At 56.6% G+C, this 18563-nt stretch overlaps 7 protein-coding genes across 7 annotated transcripts; 5 read left to right on the plus strand and 2 right to left on the minus strand.

Annotated features, from left to right (window-relative positions):
* Positions 1-629: 629 nt before the first annotated feature.
* B0H64DRAFT_388847 (uncharacterized protein) lies at positions 630-1179 on the plus strand. Its single transcript, XM_062803290.1, has 2 exons — positions 630-905; positions 966-1179. Exons 1-2 carry the CDS (start codon positions 841-843, stop codon positions 1069-1071), a joined length of 171 nt encoding a protein of 56 aa, XP_062663032.1. The 5' UTR covers positions 630-840; the 3' UTR covers positions 1072-1179.
* B0H64DRAFT_430516 (uncharacterized protein) lies at positions 1162-3402 on the minus strand. Its single transcript, XM_062805934.1, has 4 exons — positions 2745-3402; positions 2141-2631; positions 1975-2039; positions 1162-1913 (listed from the first exon to the last, which is right to left on the minus strand). The coding sequence occupies exons 1-4, from the start codon at positions 3012-3014 to the stop codon at positions 1315-1317; spliced, it is 1425 nt and encodes a 474-aa protein (XP_062663033.1). The 5' UTR covers positions 3015-3402; the 3' UTR covers positions 1162-1314.
* A 1355-nt stretch (positions 3403-4757) lies between these two features.
* On the plus strand, positions 4758-6816 carry B0H64DRAFT_355692 (uncharacterized protein). Its single transcript, XM_062801564.1, has 3 exons — positions 4758-5481; positions 5555-6095; positions 6170-6816. The coding sequence occupies exons 1-3, from the start codon at positions 5015-5017 to the stop codon at positions 6644-6646; spliced, it is 1485 nt and encodes a 494-aa protein (XP_062663034.1). The 5' UTR covers positions 4758-5014; the 3' UTR covers positions 6647-6816.
* A 3019-nt stretch (positions 6817-9835) lies between these two features.
* Positions 9836-10522, plus strand: B0H64DRAFT_316477 (uncharacterized protein; the record flags this gene model as incomplete). Its single annotated transcript, XM_062800288.1, has 2 exons — positions 9836-10224; positions 10309-10522. 2 exons carry the CDS (start codon positions 9836-9838, stop codon positions 10520-10522), a joined length of 603 nt encoding a protein of 200 aa, XP_062663035.1.
* A 2138-nt stretch (positions 10523-12660) lies between these two features.
* B0H64DRAFT_308622 (uncharacterized protein) lies at positions 12661-13262 on the plus strand (the record flags this gene model as incomplete). Its single annotated transcript, XM_062800135.1, has 2 exons — positions 12661-13028; positions 13127-13262. Coding segments are annotated over 2 exons (504 nt in total), but the record flags the coding sequence as incomplete, so codon positions are not given.
* Positions 13263-13754: 492 nt separating this feature from the next.
* B0H64DRAFT_101647 (uncharacterized protein) lies at positions 13755-15654 on the minus strand. The gene is made up of 3 exons (XM_062797659.1): positions 15481-15654; positions 14908-15419; positions 13755-14849 (listed from the first exon to the last, which is right to left on the minus strand). The coding sequence occupies exons 1-3, from the start codon at positions 15545-15547 to the stop codon at positions 13836-13838; spliced, it is 1593 nt and encodes a 530-aa protein (XP_062663037.1). The 5' UTR covers positions 15548-15654; the 3' UTR covers positions 13755-13835.
* Positions 15655-17458: 1804 nt separating this feature from the next.
* On the plus strand, positions 17459-18472 carry B0H64DRAFT_439890 (uncharacterized protein; the record flags this gene model as incomplete). Its single annotated transcript, XM_062806453.1, has 1 exon — positions 17459-18472. One exon carries the CDS (start codon positions 17459-17461, stop codon positions 18470-18472), a length of 1014 nt encoding a protein of 337 aa, XP_062663038.1.
* Positions 18473-18563: the final 91 nt, after the last annotated feature.

The following is an 18563-nucleotide window of genomic DNA, read 5'->3' on the forward strand; positions in this document are numbered from 1 at the left end:
GAGGCTTACCTATTATCCTATATAGTTCGTACAGCTTATTAGCTATACAAATAACTATTTTAGATAACGCTAGAAAGCATCTATAGTAGTAAAAGATAATATATACCTATATCGTATCCTCCTCGGTATAAGTAAGCGTACAGGGCTACCCAAAACCTAGAGGGGAATCCCCAGATAGCCCAGCATACAACGCCTTCGCACAACGCGCAACAACGCTTTTTAAAGATCCGTATCGTCGAGCCGCTTATCGAACTGAAAGAGAATAGCCAGACCGAGTTCGCCGTTCGCTTCGAAGAATAGCGTTCGCAGCGCGCAATCCATTAACTAGCGTATAGGGAGCTTCGGGGCAGGTTATAATAGGGATATCGCGTTGCGGGGGGGGGGGGGCGCATTATACAATTGGCGAAATAGGCTATAGGCTAATAATTAGTAAAAGGCCTAATAGGCCTACCGGTATATACCAGTAGATGGTAAAAAGGGCTTGAGATATACCAGATACGATTGTAGTGGATATGGAATGTATTTCGAAGTATAGATTTGTATGGGAAAATGGGTATGTTTTTACGCGTTGTGGGATTAAGTGTCCCAGGTTTTTTATCGTGTCCCACAGTTTTCGCCCCCCCTACGGAGTAGGGGGTAAATAGGTAAAAATCCCAGACCTACGCAACCCCCAAGTAATTCAGCGTCCATTTGTGCCCAAACAGCCCAACGAGAAAGGCCGACGCTCAGATTCAACCTGAACAGATTCACCCGAGTCCAACGCAACTTCCACAAAACAACTTCTGTGACATCCTCAACTTCCACGTCATCCACCCAGTCCATATCATCTTGAAGTTGAAGATGGACCCAAACCCGCTCTCGGATCGCGGAAAGGCGTCGGAGGACCAATGGATCAGGGAGAAAGAGTGAGCCTCTTCACCCTCGGTTTGTGTCTACACTCGAGGCGTGAGGTTAACAGGTTGCAGGAAACAAATGGCCAAAGACAGAGCCGCAAAGAAGCAGGAGGCAGCTAAGGATACAACGGCTACCGGCAGCAAGGGACAACAGGAGGCAGGCAAGGAGGAATCCTGACAGACCCGGGACACGGATGTCAACTCGTCAATAGAATAGAATAGGGATGTGAACAAACCTCAGATTAGTGAAATCGAGCCAAGCCCGTTGGTCTATTCTCATTACTGACATTGAATCCACAGCGTGAGCGCACGAGGCTTCTATCTTGGGTGTTTCTCGTCGAAAGTCATAACACACATGTAAATAGCAGAGGCCATCCAGGGGCAGGACGGCCCAAGAAAGCCTCACTAGCGGCCGACAGTATCACTTCGCCTGTTGGATCTCAATCCTCTCCATCTCATAACCCGCCGCACTCCCCGTCCGTGGCCTTCTTCCTTCGTACTTGATCTCGAACTCCTGTGTCTGCACGATCACCCCCTCTGTTGGTGCCCCTTCGGATGGTGTGCTCTGGCCTGAGACACACACCAACACCCTCTGACTGATGTTCTGAGCGGCAACATATGGTGCTACTGGGGTTGCGTCAGCTGCCGGTGACACTCTTATCGGCGGTTTGGTTCGTGACCCAGCACTTTTCCTAAAGTCCCATAAGGTCCTCCAGAGCTTAGGGGCCGTCCGGCTATGCCTCTGGTCGGGCTGGTCTGGGGTTTCTTGCGGGTTACCACCATTCCCGTCTTCGGCGGGGACGCTTGCATCAGCTGGGCTGCGGACGACCCCTTTTGTTGTCTCCCCAGTGCTGTCAGACTTATGATAGTGGTAGTGCTGCAGAACGCCTGTCCAGCTGATCTCCGTGGGCGTGACGTCCCGCAGGTCGCGGAATAGAACGCGCAGCACCGGGATACAGGATGCCATTATAGTCGTGGCGATCTCGGCTGTGGCCAATGTTATCAAGTAACACCCGTCGTCTGTGCCAACAACCCATTAACAACACGATAAAGATAACAGATAGAGGCGGGGGGGACTCACGAGTGAAATCCTTGGACCCCATGTCCCGAATATGCCCGGACTTGACGAAGGAGGTTATCCCAGCACTACAGAACACGTTTTGTCAGTTAAGGAACCACCTGCACCCTCCATACCTCGGCTCTCGAGTGAGAAAATAACGACACAGAGAGAGAGAGTAGGTACTCACAAAACCCCCATACTCATCGCCACCACCACGCCAATCTTCTCCTTCTTCCGCATCCTCAACCCCCACACCAGATACCACGGCAACAACGCAAACAACACATCACACACCCCCGACAGCACCGCCGAGAACACGGCATACCCATTACTAACCTCCCGCTCCCAACACCTCCCCCCCACTTCCGGCCGCCAATTCTTCTCGACCGGATCGCAGCGCACCCACACAAAGACAGCCTGCAGGCCCATGGCCACGTTCATCGCCACCACGACGCCGCCCAGCGCCCACCGCAGCCGGTCGCGCGCCAGCCGCAGCAGGGTGATGCCGAAGGACGTCTTGGACCACACGATCGCCAGCACGGTGAAGAGGGAGCCGAGCCCGCCGCCTTCGAATGCTATTCGGCTGAGGTTGGTGGGCGGGTGGATGTCGCACGCGTACCGGCCGAGGCCGAGGGTGATGGCGCGGTGGGACATGATGGAGGAGGCGAGGAACATGGTCTGGTGGTGAGGGAAGGGGGGGTTAGTTTGGGTTGGGCGGGGGGGGGGGGGGGGGGGGGGGGTAGGTTCAGGATGGTGTGGCATGGGGAAGGGGAGGAGAGAGGGTCGCATACCCAGCTGATGATCAGGACCAAATCATCCCACCATATGCCGCGCGACCGCCATATCTTGCAGTAGATGCGCAGACCAAGAAACGAGGTGGCGAGGGCGACTAGGACCCAAATGGCGGCTGCGGTGCCGGGTCCGATGTCAGGTATCGGGCCGGTTTCGAGGCCGGCGAGGCGGCGGGCGCAGTAGTCGTCGGGGTCGAATTCACTGTGCTCGGGAAGCCCTGGGGATAGGGGCGATGGATTGGGTTCTTGGCGAGGGAGGAGGAGTTTCATCCCTCCCGAGCAGGGTGGCAAGTGTTCGAAAGGAGTTTGGGTGTGGTTCTGCGATTATATTAGGCCGCACCATAAACCAAGAGGTAGCCTAGTACATACCTGGATGTATTGGATCACCGAGATCTCAGTAACATGGCCCTGGGAAGCACAAGATCATCCGTACCGCTAAGCGGTAGCTGGAATGTCTCGGTGTAGAATGTGGGCTTCGCCAAGTTGTCTCACTCAAAGTTGTACAGCAGCCAGCCAGTAGTGCTTGCCGAGGGTACCTGGTATATATCTTTGTGCTCTCCAATAGGATAGTGCTCTTATTGATGATGCTGAGAATGGCTGTGGCCGGTGGTTGGAGGTTCAAAGTTTCGAACTTTGACGCAAAGCGCGGAGCAAAAATGATATCTAGTGAGGAACGCCAGCTTCATGGCCCAGAGGGCGATAGCTGCAGAGTTATCTAACATCAACCCTCCCCCGGTCTTCCTGTCCCGCGTTGCGGAATCACAGACACGGCGCGGCATGATAATGCAAGCCGAAAAACCGATAGCTCGACCAAGAAGGCCGGAGTCGAGACCGTTTCGTGAAGTTGGTGTTGTTTGTGGCCCTCTGCTGACCGCCATGGCAACCCTGTCCTTGCATTCCATCGAGTGACAGGCCAATATGCCGACGCCATAGCTCTCTGGGGGGGATGTGGCGTCAAACACCAAGGATACCATTTTGCCCTCGATTGGCTCCCGGTAGTTGAGTTTGCTTGTTTAAGCTTCTCCAACCTTTTTATCCCGATCTGGGATCGACGATCATTCTGATTGTCCTCCAAAAACGGGCAAGGTGCAGAAGATTTGCAACGGCATGTCCGAGTTGGTGAGCAGAAAGGCTTGATGTTTCCAGCCATGTAACGCTCCTTGTTGTGCTTAGGAACGTTTCCAACCAACGTGGCACGGCAGACTGCCTGGCTTCAAGCTGCAGGCAAGTCAGTGCCGGATGCAAGGCTTCCCGCACCATGCCGTCCAAGTGCCGAAGCAGCATGAGCAGACCCCGTCAGTGGCCTCGATGACTTCGGCGTGATCTGCATCAGATGGCCCAACGGTTGACGTGCGGAGTTGTTTGACTCCAAGTTCTAAATGCTCCGGGGAAGAGCCGCGAGCCGACATGGAGTGAGACATTTAGCCCTACAAGTTCCATGGCCACGGGTGTTGAATACGCTCGAGGGAGTGGTGCTTCTCCAGTCGTCATCTCAGGATCGTCCTTCCACTCTAAATTCCCGAAATCAACCAGATAAACTCCCGCACTCAATGGTCACCTACTCGCATGTAGTGTTTTCTCCGCTGCGACTTCGTCGACGGCCTCTATCCGTATTGCTACCACGGGCCGAGCCGAGCTCGGATTCCCGGCACCCCCCTGAAGTCCGCAGAAGACGTCCGCCCCCACAACATGTAGTTAGAGATTTAGTCGGGCCGCTTTCCACTTCATTGACTGCACGCATGTGGCGCAAGCGTCCGAGTTACCCCAGCTTTCATGGCTCGAGGATGGACCTGCTTATTATCCACTCCCCAAAGTGATGTTCCCACTAATATCTTCTTGTGGACGCCAAGTCCTTCCGAGTACCAGGTCCCCTCGAGGGGATGACGCAGATCCTTTGCTGATTCGCATGGAGGATCACTTTATTGGCCCACTTGGTGTGTAAATGATTGGTTCGGGATTTCTGCTCTCCTGTATCTCAAACCACGATTCCAGGAACATCGGCAGTCCGGTCGACATAACCGTCGGCTGAGTGTTGTCTTGGGTTACACTTGATCCTGAGCTGACGACGGTCATGCCGCGTGGGGTTGTCGCTGGATAATTGCGCAGAATGTTCCATGTGGAGTCCCGAAGCCGTGGAAACCGAATATTAAAGGTACGTACTTGTAGGACATGTCATATATGTAGGCAGGTTATTATCCCTCTGCTCCCAGGGCCACCCAACGTACCAGCTTCCATAGTAGGGTTACGTTACTCTGCTTGCACATCCAACAATGCGGTTCACGTTCGCCCTCTCGACCACGGCAGCGGTCTTGGCCGCTGCCCACCCGCATGCCAAGAGAGCCGCCATTGACGAGTGTCTCGAGGCCGCCGGTGTCCCGGTCGACGCGCCGGATTCGGAGGACTGGGAGCTCGACGTCAACCCCTTCAACCAGAGACTCCCCTACCTCCCCGCTGCCATCGCCGTCCCGACTACCCTGGAGCACATCCAAGCTGCCGTCTTGTGTGCCGCCGAGGTTGGCCTTAAGGTGAACCCCAAGTCGGGTGGCCACAGCTATGCGTCGTTCGGCCTTGGTGGCGAGGACGGCCATCTTGTCGTGCAGCTCGACCGCATGAACAACGTCACGCTCGACACCGAGACCCAGATTGCGACGGTTCAGCCAGGCGCACGTCTCGGCCACGTTGCGACGCTGATCTATGAGCAAGGCAAGAGGGCTTTCAGCCACGGAACCTGCCCTGGGTATGTTTTGCAACGCCGAATGAACCTGTGTACCTTCTTTTTGATATTTCTAACATCGAACTCATCACGGCAGTGTGGGTGTTGGTGGACATTCGCTGCACGGCGGCTTTGGCTTCAGCTCGCACACGCACGGCCTGGCGGTGGACTGGATCGTCGGTGCGACTGTGGTTCTCGCCAACGGCACTGCCGTTAACGCTTCCGAAACCGAGAATAAGGATATCTTCTGGGCCCTCAAGGGCGCCGGATCCAACTTTGGCATTGTTGCCTCCTTCCAGTTCAACACTTTCGCCGCGCCGGAAAATGTCACCACCTACCAGGTGAGGTTGCCCTGGAGCAACTCCACGGCGATCGTCAAGGGATGGGGACACATCCAGGACTGGCTCGGATCCGGTGGCATGCCGGAGAAGATGAACATGCGGGTTCTCGGCGACAGGAGCGGCACCCAGCTGCAAGGAATGTACTACGGCAACGCCTGTGATATGAAGGCCGCGCTCAAGCCACTCCTCAAGAACTTGCACGCGAACGTGTCGGATGTCAAGGAGACCGACTGGATGGGAGCCTTTGAGAACTACGCTTACAGCGACGAGATTGATATCACCCGCCCGTACGAGCAGGTATGGCGTGCCCCTTAACCCCCTGGGTTGTATTGAATAATACTCCGGATCGAAAAACTAACACGAGCGAATAGGTCGAGACTTTCTACTCCAAGAGCCTGGTTACCCCCGCACTCCCGGAGGATGTGCTGCAGAACGTCGCCGATTACTGGACCAAGGTCGCCCGGCTGAACACCCGCACTTGGTTCCTCATCATCGACCTGTATGGCGGGCCGAACTCGGCCATCACCAAGGTGCCCACCGAGGCAGGCTCGTATGCGTACCGCGACCCGAAGAAGCACCTCTTCCTCTACGAGCTGTACGACCGCACCATGTTCGGCGACTACCCCGAGAACGGGTTTTCGTTCCTCGACGGCTGGGTCGGCAACTTCACCCAAGGCCTGGGCAAGGACTGGGGGATGTACGTCAACTACGCCGACCCCCGCATGAGCCGGACCGAGGCTCAGGACGTCTACTACAGGCAGAGCCTGCCCCGTCTGAGGGACATCAAGAAGCAGATTGACCCTACCGACCTCTTCTACTACCCTCAGGCTGTTGAGCCCGCCGTCTAGATGGCAGTCGACGGTGTTGCCTGGAGCACTTAGGGTAGTGCCTAGGGATTCAAACTACATTCGGGGAAAAGATGTACATAGGACGACGAGACTGTATCTGTGTAGATGAACCAGGCATCAAATAGATTCCACGCCATCCAAATTAGATGCCCTTGAGCCTATTCCATGACAGGTCGAATATCCCGGTCTAGTAGAGAAAGTCCCAAAGGGTTTCCAGCACTATTTACTTCGAGTAGGTAGCTAGTAGGTAGCGAATATTTTCGTGATAACATGAATTCCTGCCGAGGCCCCTGAGCCTTTCCAGATCACATATTTCAGGGGGCCAGGGTGACCCGTTTTCACCGGTATTGCTCGTCCCGGAGACGTTGCCCGGGCGATCAGAGACTTGGGAGTGTTCTCCTCGATCTCGTTGTTGACTTGAATAACGACGCTTGATTCTGATAGTCTACGGAATTCTGCCCTGCCACATAAAACCGGTCGCTGGAGTCTGCTCAGTTAATGATACAGCATAGTTCTAGGAGAACCAACTCAACCCTAATTCATTCCACCCGCCGCCGCATTAATAGGGTTCAATAGCGGCCCCCACACATCACAGATGCCCCTGATTGCCAGGATCGTGTTCCGCATGATATGATGCTCCGAAACATCCCCCATCCGGTGGAGCGCTCCTCGTTCTAAAGGTTGTAGAAATAAGCTGATTCTGTTAACCGTTGGCCCGTACTGTCCCGTCATTTCCAAGCCGATTCGATAGGTCAGGGAAGCTGTCAGTGGTCCGCTGTAATTAAGGGTAGGACGCGGGATACTCGTGGGGCCACGTGCACATGAACATCATGAAGCTGTTTTACGGGTGCGACCCATGCGGGCTGGTGTAGAGCCCCTCGTTCAAGTACACCAGGGGCTCGGCGTAAGAGTTTACAAGGAAGCATGAAGTACATGTTCGGTCCCTGAGATATGTGCGGCAACCATGGCAACCTTCGTTTCGGAAGGACATGGGTATCGGGGACGAGTGCTGGTAATGTGTGCAACAAGACCAGGCGTGGGGAGTGAGCCGTTGGTGAAAGAAGCATAAGCGACCGAGAAGGCTAATCCATGTCTTTTTGCTGTTGCGGAGAAGACTTGTGCTGTCCTGGCTGCAGTTGCAAGGCTCTTTGGTGAAGGGCCTATGTGGTAACGCCAGGCATTTCTCCCCGGCTGGCAGCGCATGGTCTGCGTCGCTTTCGTGCCACTGCAGCAGATCGCCCTGGGCAGACGTCGTGTAGCTCAATCGTATGCGGTAGGAGTGTGCAACCTGAGTAACAGCTAAGCCTAGGTGGCAGATCTTGTCAAGAATCGGAAAACCGTTGGCGTTCCGATCTCGAATCTTCTTCAGCCACCCCTGTACACCACCTGGGTTGCATTCCGTCTTGCTGCAACGCCAATACACGGGCTCGAAATTATCGGCTGTGCTTGGTACGTCGCGGGGTGTTGCGACATTGTCGTTCTCGCGCTGCCTGTGGTCTCGGTCATCTCCAGCAGGTGCATTGGAAGCCGAGGACGCAGACGGCCGTACGCTGGGTAAGGACATTGTGTGATGGAGCGATAAATACCGAGATAATAGTGATGGAATAGTATTAAATGCGGACTTCGTGGTTCTTGACGTTTGGAGGAGACGGCCTGGGAATTCTGCTGACGTTGAATAGACTTCAAAGTTTTGAGTCCTACGGAAAATTACCTATTTCACGGGCTTCCACATTAAGCCCCGTATCGACGGGCATTGCTTTCCTTAGGTAGGTACTTTCGGCGGGGGGAATCACCGCCGTGGAAGACGCCGGAGGCAGCTACAAAACCCTACCTACCTTTCGGGTTAGATGCTACCTACCGCTCATGACCTTCCGTGGTTTTATCACCATTCCCCCGCCGCAGCTTCCAGTTGATCATGTCTCCCAAGTAGCCTTCTGGCTTGTGACACACCAATGGACGCCGTGTAGAGTGTTGCACATATTTGGCGGCGCGGCAGACGGAAAAATGTAAACTGCCTCGCCTGGAGAGTCTCACTTCGGTTGCATGGAGGCCGTGAATGTACATACCTAGGCACCTAGGTTACTTTCCTGTGACGAACGCCACGGCATAAGGGCGCACGTCATCGTATGCCCCCCGTTGGCCCACTTGTAGACCTCACCACTCCGATTTTCATGGTGGGTTTCGGTGAAAACTGACTTGTTGGACAATCTGACTCAAGAGCCTTATTGGCGAGTTCTCAAAACAGGAGGCAGTCGGCAGCTAACACATACCCGATTGGCCGAAACTCAAACAACGCGCGGAGCCCTGGCTTGGTGTTCCGCTATTTCCTGCCGTAGGCCTCACTGCCCCTAGGCCTCACTGCAGATCTGGATCCCAGATGGGGCTGCTCTCTGTATTGCCTCGTTATCAGCCTCCAAGAGTCTTACGGGACGCTTGGAGGCCGTATACCAGATTCATCGGAATGCCTCCAACTTGTGGCCTACGGCCTCGCTGGCAAGGCGATGGGGTCTTTGTATTTGAGTTGCGCTTCTCGCAGTCATGCTGGTATCCGAAGCTGTTTGCCAAAGGTCACCGGGGGCAAACAGAGCTTCCAATCCCTCTCGTTTAACTGAACCAGCCTCGCACAGTGCCATAGAAGGTGTGTTATCCTGTCTCCGTTACGCTGTGTTCATCGTAAAGTACAGGTTACTGAGCTGTATCGATACAGTTCCAACTAACACTAGCACAAACCCTGCCACTGCCGTCCAGGCGCGCATCAGTACCGACAGGCGCCTTGGGCACCAAAACATCTGACCACTCGGAACATACATACCCGCCATCCTTGTCAGGAAAGTGGTGAAGATGCCTCTGCATTCATCCTCTCGTGCGAGGTCCAGGCATGGGTCTCGAGCTCCACGAGCATCCAATCCCTTTGCCGCGGGTTGGAACCCAGAACAAGGGACCATCGACCCTCGGCTCTTAACTTCGCACCCTCCCCCCGCGGATTTCTCAGCAGAGGGTACCTTGGCAGAGCCCCCTTATTATGTCAGTACGCCGTTTCCAGTATCTTACGAATCTCCATCTTCCTCTCCTTGGCCATCCCCCCCCACCCAACAACCTTACCACGGGCCAAGCCAGCAGAGCCCTTGTTCATCGGTCTTGGGGGTTGCCAGTCTCGCCGAAGGTGTTTACATGCCTCAACCCAGAGATATGAGTGACCCTAACGCCGACAATACGGGGATCGACCCGGACTTCGATGCTCGCTTTTCTGACCTCGCCATGTCCACCGATGCAAACGCCGATCCGCCGCCGTTTTGGCCCGATCAAGACGCCTCGCTCTCCGCCCAGCCCGCTACAGCTGGTTTTGGGACCGCACAGCCGCCGGACTTTACTGACCCTCTTGTGGATCAGACAAACGCCCACCAACAACCCGTCGACTACGCCCAATACCCCGATGATACCACAAGCCAGCCGTACTGGCTCCCAGACAGCGGCCCTGCTCAGGCGGGGCCATCTTCTGGTGCTGTTGCCGCCGACAAGCCCTTCGTGTGCGGTGTGGAAGGTTGCACAAAGTCGTATGACCGGCAGTGCGACCTAGAGTGAGCATTTCCTTTTCTTCACGCCGCCCCGGTCGGCAGTTCCGATCCCGGTAGAGAAGCTAACTTTGTCTTCCACATCCACAGTAAGCATGTCAACAACCATACCAAACGTCGACGGTGCGACATCTGCGGCGTGGGCGGGGCCGAGAACAAGGACCTGAACCGACACATGTGGACCCATCATTCCGACGAAGCTAGGAGGCGTGGGCTGCCTAAAGAGGAGGACTGGTGCTCGTGCGGATATTCGGGGAGGAAGGACAACGTCAAGCGCCACAAGGATACCCTCGGGCACATCTAGTCACATCGGCCACAGCTTCGTCTCCCAAGCCTGGGCAGCCAATATCCCCGGCTTGGTTGCCCGTTCTCGTCGTCTATCTTGCCCCAGTCGCCCCGCCCCTCGACCGTCTCTTTCGGCCGTCAAGAACGAGGTCCACTGCTCGGCGACCCAAGCTACGACGACGACGAGTCGGTGTTAAGCACGCCGTCTACCTAGGTAGCGGAACTGATGCGAGATCTGAGCTACATGGTTACGTTGTGACTTGGAAAAGACGGGCAACCAGATCGGGCGAAGAATAGGTAGTTGCGGTTAGACGAGCAGTTTCCTTTCTCTTCTTTCTTTGCTTCTTCCATGTCCTGCTTGCCTTTTTCCTCTCCTTCTGAGGGGATGTTCCGCGGCAGTTGAAGCGTTGTTTTAGTTTTGCTTCCTTATTATTCTTTCCATTGCGCTTTCCTCTCACTTCATCGCTGAGCAACGAAATCGAGCAAAAGAAAACCGAGTGAATCCAATTCCGTCGAGGGCAGTCGCGCAACCCTCCTTTCACAATCTGAACGCTAGCCCCAAGCCCTACGCCCTACACTCTGGCGCTGTGGTCGACCAGAGATGTCAAGAGCTACCCAAGCGGCGTGGGCAGCATCAACCCCGGGAAACCAGGCCCGAGACCTTACTTTCTTCGCTTCTCCCACTGGCACTTTTTGTTCTTTTTCACCATACCCACCATTTCTATCTGCTGCGGCTCGAAATACGGAAGGTAAGGCCGGGAAAGCTATCAGTCCAGTCCAGTCCAGTCAATGCTTGAACCTGCCGTCTCAGACCAGCGAGAGTCAAACACAATCCGCCGCTGACCCAGGCGATCATGCGCACCACGCCGCCCCGTCCTCGCCCCGTGGCGTCATTCGAACTACACTATTATCGCAAGGGTGAAAAGCAATATCTTCCATTCTTTGTGCTTTTCACTGCTAACCGGCAATTGGGGACAAGAGCCAAGGGAATTCCAGGAGGAGATGGGGGCGAAGTGAGAAGTAGCGATAGGGCTACGCTGACCTCCTCGAATTAGGGAGATAGAAGACTCTTGACTGTACGCACGCTTCGCAGTGAGGGCGCTTTACGGAGATCTTATAACTTAGATCAAGGCCTCATGTGACTGTGCCGCCTTTCTCGGTGCCCAATACCCTGCCGATGCCGATATGGCCACCTCCCAGTGGCCGCCTTGGCTACAATTGATGTCTGCCTGGATAAGATGCTTGATGTTCTGCGTGTTCGACGGCGTTGGCGTGGCCGGCATAACCAAGGGCAGCGTTGCAAATTACTACTCAAAAGAAAACAGCCTGCCTACCTAGGTACCTAGGTACCTACCTAATTTTCACTAATACCCAAGGGTATGGTGAGACGTTTGGCGGGAGCCTTGCGTTGAATTCGACTAACAACCAACCAAACACAGCAGGCTGACATGGTCGGCGAATATCACGGTCGGTTATCAGATGAGCTATCGGCGATATATGAAAACGGCGCAGCAACATCCCACGGTTCAAGGTTGGACTCCACCACGGTCCGAGCCATCGGAAACACTAAAGTTGTTTGGTCGCCTGCCGGGATTGACGCCTTGCCTAGTAGAGCCTAGGTTTGTTAAGAAACGAAACTCAACGGGACGACGTACCCATGCATGGCATGGACTGGATTCTGGGACGGTGTGACGGCTAAGTGTCAGAAGGCTCCAACCCGCTTGAACCACGCAGGCGGGACCATGCTAGGCACCGGGTAGGTGCCGGAGTGTTGGATTCATTATCCCAACAACTCGAAATCAACATCTGGGTAGGTGCCTAGGTAGGGAACAAGTAGAGAGGTTATAAGAAGGCCACTTTCTCTTTAGTTCTGCTGCACCGTTCACTCAACAAAGCACATACAAACAACTAATACATCAACAACTCCATTTCCAATCCCACCCCTCCACCAACCGCATTACAATCAGCAAAACCGCCACCATGCCTCCTCCCAAGAACACACCTACTGCTGCCCCTACCGGTTCTCCTGCCCGTGGCCCTACCGGTGCCCCTCCCAGTGCTTCTACTAGCACCACGAAGTCGGGACGTGGGAACGGTGCTGGCGGCAACTCGAAGGCCACGGGAAGCACGAATGCTGCTGGCGGCCAGTCGAAGGCCACGGGAAGCACGAATGCTGCTGGCGGCAACGCGAAGGCCACGGGAAGCACGAATGCTGCTGGCGGCAACGCGAAGGCCACGGGAAGCACGAATGCTGCTGGCGGCAACTCGGTCGCTGCGGCGGCCTTGAGGGCTGCGGTGGCCCCGAAGACTTCAGGAGACGCGAAGACCACGGCTGGCTCCGGCTCCGGCTCCGGCTCCGTGCCCGCCAAGAGGGCATACCTGCGTCTGTACTCGGATGTCCAGGTCGAGTTCCTCGTCAACCCGGTGGGCTTCGCCGATTACCAGATGGGAGACCTCCTCGAGTACATTCAAGACGCCGCCGAAGAGCTGGGCATGTCTGGCAGGGTTGTGGCCGCGGTCCTTAGGTGCGTCGAACACTGTTCTTGTGACCCGGGGGATTGATCGGGCGGGGACCGCTGTTTCTGTTACTTGTTGTGCTGACCATATCTCTCACTCTCTCTAGCCACGAGGCTGACCAGGGCAAGTTGAACACGGGCCGCTCTACCTGGAAGATTGAACTGCGCAAGCCCCTTATTTCCAACGTCGAGCAGTGCTATGTGCTGAGAATCCGTACTTCTTACGAGGTGCCTTCGATCTTGCCTTCGATGCCTGCGATGTTCACCAAGAAGTAGATGGCGGCTGGGAGATGAGTATGCTATACCGGGGGGATTAGCTAGCGCTGGGAGTTAGCGGGGAGGATGGAGAGTGGATAGCTAGCGGTGGTAGTTAGCAATATAAAAGGGGTAATGGCACATGGCAGAATGTTTGCAAACGTGGCTGTCGGACGTACGAGCACAAGTCGACAAACACTTTGACGGCGACAAGGCCGAGCGATAATGGACTCAGTAGTTTAGTGCAATCGAGGATATCATTCTCTAATGAGGTAGGGTAAACATAGGAAAGTAGTCGATGGGGTGTAAGACCCCAAGTAACTAAAAGACCAAGACAGACAAAGCTCAGGGGTATGCGTGCCAGTCCACCAACGCCGTCCACCCCTCCGATTATGGGCATGCCCAGTCTATCCTCCACCACAAAACAAACAAAAAGCACAACTGGGTATCAATCTCAAATGATGGTGTGGCGGAATCGCATCCGCTGTCCGTGGTGTCGATCACTGTCCGTAATCTCGACCACATCCCCCGCAAGCCTCACTCACTCACTCACCCACTCACTCACTTCTTGCCGGTGTGGTTGACGCCCTGGCTGCGCTCAGCCTCGGACATCTGGCCGGCGAGGCGGCCGAACTGCCACTCGGGCAGGGTGATGCCGGTCTGGTCGTTGATGGTGGTCATGAGCGGGGGCAGCATCTGGTAGATGTTGCGCATGGCGGCGGTGCTGCTCTGGCCACCGGAGGCCGGGCCGCCCTCGCCGGAGCCGGCCTCGGCGCCCGTGTTCCACACGCTGATCTTGGGCGACAGGCCCCGGATGGCGTCGGCGTTGGCCTTGGCCAGCTCCACGTACGTGCCCTTCTCGATCATCATGTACTGCAGCAGACCGGCGGGCCCGCCGAGCGCGTTGCTCATCTTGGCGTAGGCGTCCGCCATGGCCGACATACCCTCGGCCTCCTTGAGCTTCTTCTGCAGGTTGGCGTCGGCGTTCTTGATGGCGGCGTAGCTCCAGGCCTCGGCGTCCTGCTTGGTCTTGTACGCGGCGGCGTCGGTGTCGATCTTGGTCTTGTACACCACCGCCTCGGCGTTCTGCTTCTCCTTCTCATAGTTGGCCTTGGCCTCGGCCTCGATCTCGTACGCGTGCGCGTCGGCGGCCTGCTGCTTGGACTCGCGGGCGATGGTGGCCTTGACGACGTCGCTGGCACGCAGGCGCTCCATCTCGGCCGCGGCGCGCTTGATCTGCACCTCGCGCTTGAGGTCTTCGTCCTGGGCCTCCGTCTTGCGCGTGGCCGAGATGCGCGAGAGCTCGACGTCACGGTTGAGCTCGGCCTGGCGGGTGGCGAGCACGGCCTCGGCCGAGGCGCGCTCGATGTCGCGCTCTGTCTTGCGGACGGCCGTCTCGGCGTGGATCTTGGCGATCTCGCGCTCCTGCTCGCCCTTGCTCTGGGCCTCACCAACGTTACCGCGCAGCTGGGCCTCGGCGACGTGGATCTTGGCTTGGTTAGTCGCTCCCTCGTGGGCCTTGCGGCTGAGAGACTCGAAGTAAATCGAGTTGGGCGCGTCCTTGAGCTCTTTGACCTGTTGCGATATGTCAGTGAATGTCGGGCCAAAAGGGGTCGAGAGGAGGGTTACGAACGTTGGCATTGTAGATCTTGAGGCCGAACTGGTCCAGCTCGCTCTGGATGTTGCGGAAAATGCGGCGCTTGAACACCTCGCGCTCGGTGAAGATTTCCTCCATGGTCATGCTGGACACCAGGACACGGGTCTCACCCTCGATGATGCCCTTGGCGATATTCTCGAGGAACTGGTGGTCCTTCGTGCCCTTGGTCGCGCCGGAATCGGCCAGCAGCATGGCGTACTTCATCAGAGAGTCGCCCTGATCCTCGCGGCGGTGGTCGTGGACATGGTCGTCGGCGGCAGGGGCGCCCTCGCTACCGGCACCCGCGTAGTGGCCGTCGTCGTTGGCCCCGTTCCTCGTGTTGGCACCGCGCTGGTTGACGTCTGGGCCGATGGTGAAGACGACGGGAAGCAGGAATTGCAGCTTCTCCTTGGTCATGGCCTGGAGGTTCATGGCATAGTCGTGGGGCTGCACGTTGAAGCGCATGCAGCGCTGGAAGGGCCAAACCCATGCTGCCTTGGTGATTTTGACTGGAGTTGTGTTAGCGGGGTTTTCGGTGAAGCAAACGGGGAGGTGCAAACGCAAACTTACCAGTCTTGACTCCCATGCCAGTGATGGCAAGGTACTCATCGGGGGCGGCAATCCTGTAGGAGGCCATTTTGACTGTTGTCGCGAAGAAAGGGGATGGATCCGGTCAAACGCCGAGGTCGAACGCTGAAGTCAAATGGAGGGAAGCAAAGTCGACCGGAGGAAGGTCAACAACGATCGATGACGATGCAAGTGGTAAGTGATGATGCAACGAAGAGCTGGATGGTGGTCAGGATCTCAGGAGCCCTGACTGACTGGAGTATGTAACAGTAAGGTGAGTGGGTATTACGATGTTGTGACTGGACACACAAGACAGCGGGAGCATCGTACGTCTTTAAATGTTTTGTCTCCGATCACAGTCCATGCCAGATGGCTGCTTGGGCTGCTTGTACCACCCGGAGCCGCAGGCACAGCCTTGTCACCCTTGTCCTTCATTGCTTGGGATGCTTGGCTGTGCTTGGCTGTCCCCACAAACAAAGCGGTTGAGCCCCGAACAGGCCCATCATCTGACCGGGGGACGGCTATGACGGAACAGCTGGGCGAATGGATCTGCCTTGTGGTCCTGAGGAAGACGGCCATTGTGGCTGAGCACAGTGCCGGTCAGTGTGTTTGTTCGGCCATCTCTGCAATTTGACGCCCAACCTGAGTTCCAATCACGGATCAACCCCATTATCTTGTGGGAATAATACGGATGCCATCCGGGGACCAGTGAATGCCCTGTCGTTTCCGGATACAGGTTCCGAAGCCAGGGAGAAGGTCAGACGGCGCCCGAGATGTTCCGGGTGTCGGCCCAGCCCCTGACCGAGCGCTAATTCACCTCACTAACTCTCGATTCCGTTACCGAACACGACCACGTTGTCAGCCTGGAGAGACGCAGGGTGGCAGCCAAATGCGCCTTGGGCTCGACCCTGAATGTTTTGTCGCTCAAAACCCAATTCCATTCACCGTCACCAAGCAAGCTCACCTTGAAAGGGAACAAGTGGACCGCTGCCAAGATCACAAGGATATTGGAACAGCTCGTGGAGTTGGAGGATGGGGGTTATCTTTCTTTGGTCGGCACGTCGGCCACATCATGTTGTTGCATGCATTCCTCCCAACTTGAAGTACATACCAGGAGCTCCGTCTCGGTTGTTCGGTCTCAAATCTGGACATCATCACCTGCAACAGCTTGAGGCTCAAGTGCAACAGCTGCAGCCGCCATGTCGGCCGTCCCGGGTTTCGGAGTGCTGTGAGTGCCTTGCAGTGCCCTGGCCGCCGGTCTCCAGATCTGGCACAAAGAAGCGAAGCACGAGGCGCCGTGGCACCCACGCGCCATTCCAGCGGCTCGCACTGGGCCCCCCACTGACTGGCACACTGGGTGGGTGACTGGGTCCGCAATGCTCTCCTTGGTACTGTGGAACTCCGCGGGGCCCCTGCACAGCCCCCCTGATCCTGACCCATATGCAAGGCACTTCGTGGCTTGTGGGCATTTTGCGGGGTTCAAACGATCACTTTCAACATCACAAGGCGTCTTGACACCAGAACAACGGAGATCAAACCTCTTTTTGTTGTCTTTCAGGAACAACATCGCCGCGGGCCCCTCGGAGATCCTCCCACTTTACCAAGATATACTCGCGCTCTGCCCAAACGCGAGAACGAAAACTCTCTTACAACAGGCGGCACAGACAGCAGCAGGTGAGGACCCCAACATCTGGTTCATTGACGTCAACGAGACCGACCACGAACTAATTTTCGTTCTGGATACAGCTCGACATTCTCCACCACTGACGGGGAAAATTCGCCGACTAGCATCATCAGCAAGGTCCTCACTTCGACGGGCCAGTGGACTGACGTGCGCTTCTTGAGCACCCAAGCAGGGTCTCAATCCATCCGGGTGTCCCTTGAACGGGCATCCACTGCAACGCGAACGGAGACCATCCACCACAACTCGATCAACAACACAACCCATCACCACCAAACCCGAACCCAATCCACCATCAAGATGGGAGGCCCATCCGACGACCTCCCACCCCCCTCCTACTCCGAAGCCACCACCAGCACCAGCACCAGCACCGCATCCCCCTCACGCCCCTTCGCCACCTCGCCCCTCTCCCCCAGCACAACAACAACAACAACCCTCACACCCCAACAAACCGGCCTCCCCCTCCCCTCCCCGCTAACCAACCACCTACGCACGCTCCCCTCGCGGCTGCGCGCCACCCAGCTCGCGCAGCGCACCGCCCAGGCCGCCGACGAGTTCGAGCTGACGTCGCGCGTGGTGCCGCTGGTGGAAGCCTTCCTGGCCGACCTGACGGCGCGCGCGCGCGTGCCGCCGCTGGCCGAGCTGACGCTGGTGCCGGGGCCGGCCGTGCCGCCGCAGGCGAGTATGAGTGGGGCCGCGGAGAGGGGCCGGGAGGGGGAGGTGGTGAAGGTGGGGAGGGTGGATGTTGGTGGCCTTGGTGGGCTTGGGGGGGTTGGAGATGGGAAGGGGGATGAGAAGGGCGGTGGGAAGGGGGATGGGAGGGGTGTGATTGGTGGGGGGGATAGTAAAGGGGGGAGGGCGGAGGGGAGTAGCTTGCGGGAGGTGATTGATACGACGTTTGGGGAGTGGGGGCGTTTTGATACGTTTGATGACACCGAGAAGGAGAATCAGTGGTGGTTTACCGACGAGGAGATGGCGCGCCGGCTGGCGACGTACCTCAGGCCGGAGCCGAACCTCCAGAGGAGGCATGTCCAGGCTACTGTGGTGGAGAGGAAGGTGGTCGAGAAGGAGAAGTCGGGGTGGGGACGGTTTGGACTGGGTGGGGGTCGTAAGAAGGCCGTCGAGCAGACTTCACCCGCGCTGCCATCCCCGGCGTCGCCTGCCCTGTCGAGTCCCGGGTTGGCCGACGACGATGACGACGTCAAGATGGCGGTTAGGGCGGAGGAGGTCACATTTAGGTGGGAGAATGCCCTTGGCGTGTGGGAGAGTATGACCGGATGGGGGGTTGTGGTGACCGTGAGGGTCAAGCCGTGAAACTCCCCGAGCCAGAGAGCAATGGCAAGATGTGTTGATATGTAGGTAGCAACCATTTAGACTAGGCTGATCTTGATCGTTGTCAATAAGC

Source organism: Chaetomium fimeti (genome assembly GCF_033439085.1).
Source record: "Chaetomium fimeti strain CBS 168.71 chromosome Unknown B0H64scaffold_2, whole genome shotgun sequence".
Classification (NCBI taxonomy): domain Eukaryota; kingdom Fungi; phylum Ascomycota; class Sordariomycetes; order Sordariales; family Chaetomiaceae; genus Chaetomium; species Chaetomium fimeti.

What these genes read in the sequence shown, in the direction of transcription:
- B0H64DRAFT_101647 (XM_062797659.1), bottom strand. Translation starts at nt 15,547, where the DNA reads ATGGCCTCCTACAGGATTGCCGCCCCCGATGAGTACCTTGCCATCACT. An exon ending in TGGCATGGGAGTCAAGACTG is followed by an intron (nt 15,420 to 15,480) that starts GTAAGTTTGCGT and finishes ACACAACTCCAG; the next exon opens with TCAAAATCACCAAGGCAGCA. An exon ending in TCAAGATCTACAATGCCAAC is followed by an intron (nt 14,850 to 14,907) that starts GTTCGTAACCCT and finishes ATATCGCAACAG; the next exon opens with GTCAAAGAGCTCAAGGACGC.
- B0H64DRAFT_430516 (XM_062805934.1), bottom strand. Translation starts at nt 3,014, where the DNA reads ATGAAACTCCTCCTCCCTCGCCAAGAACCCAATCCATCGCCCCTATCC. An exon ending in GCGATGAGTATGGGGGTTTT is followed by an intron (nt 2,040 to 2,140) that starts GTGAGTACCTAC and finishes CGTGTTCTGTAG; the next exon opens with TGCTGGGATAACCTCCTTCG. An exon ending in GGGGTCCAAGGATTTCACTC is followed by an intron (nt 1,914 to 1,974) that starts GTGAGTCCCCCC and finishes TTGTTGGCACAG; the next exon opens with ACGACGGGTGTTACTTGATA.
- B0H64DRAFT_388847 (XM_062803290.1), top strand. Translation starts at nt 841, where the DNA reads ATGGACCCAAACCCGCTCTCGGATCGCGGAAAGGCGTCGGAGGACCAA. An exon ending in CAATGGATCAGGGAGAAAGA is followed by an intron (nt 906 to 965) that starts GTGAGCCTCTTC and finishes AACAGGTTGCAG; the next exon opens with GAAACAAATGGCCAAAGACA.
- B0H64DRAFT_355692 (XM_062801564.1), top strand. Translation starts at nt 5,015, where the DNA reads ATGCGGTTCACGTTCGCCCTCTCGACCACGGCAGCGGTCTTGGCCGCT. An exon ending in AGCCACGGAACCTGCCCTGG is followed by an intron (nt 5,482 to 5,554) that starts GTATGTTTTGCA and finishes TCATCACGGCAG; the next exon opens with TGTGGGTGTTGGTGGACATT. An exon ending in TCACCCGCCCGTACGAGCAG is followed by an intron (nt 6,096 to 6,169) that starts GTATGGCGTGCC and finishes ACGAGCGAATAG; the next exon opens with GTCGAGACTTTCTACTCCAA.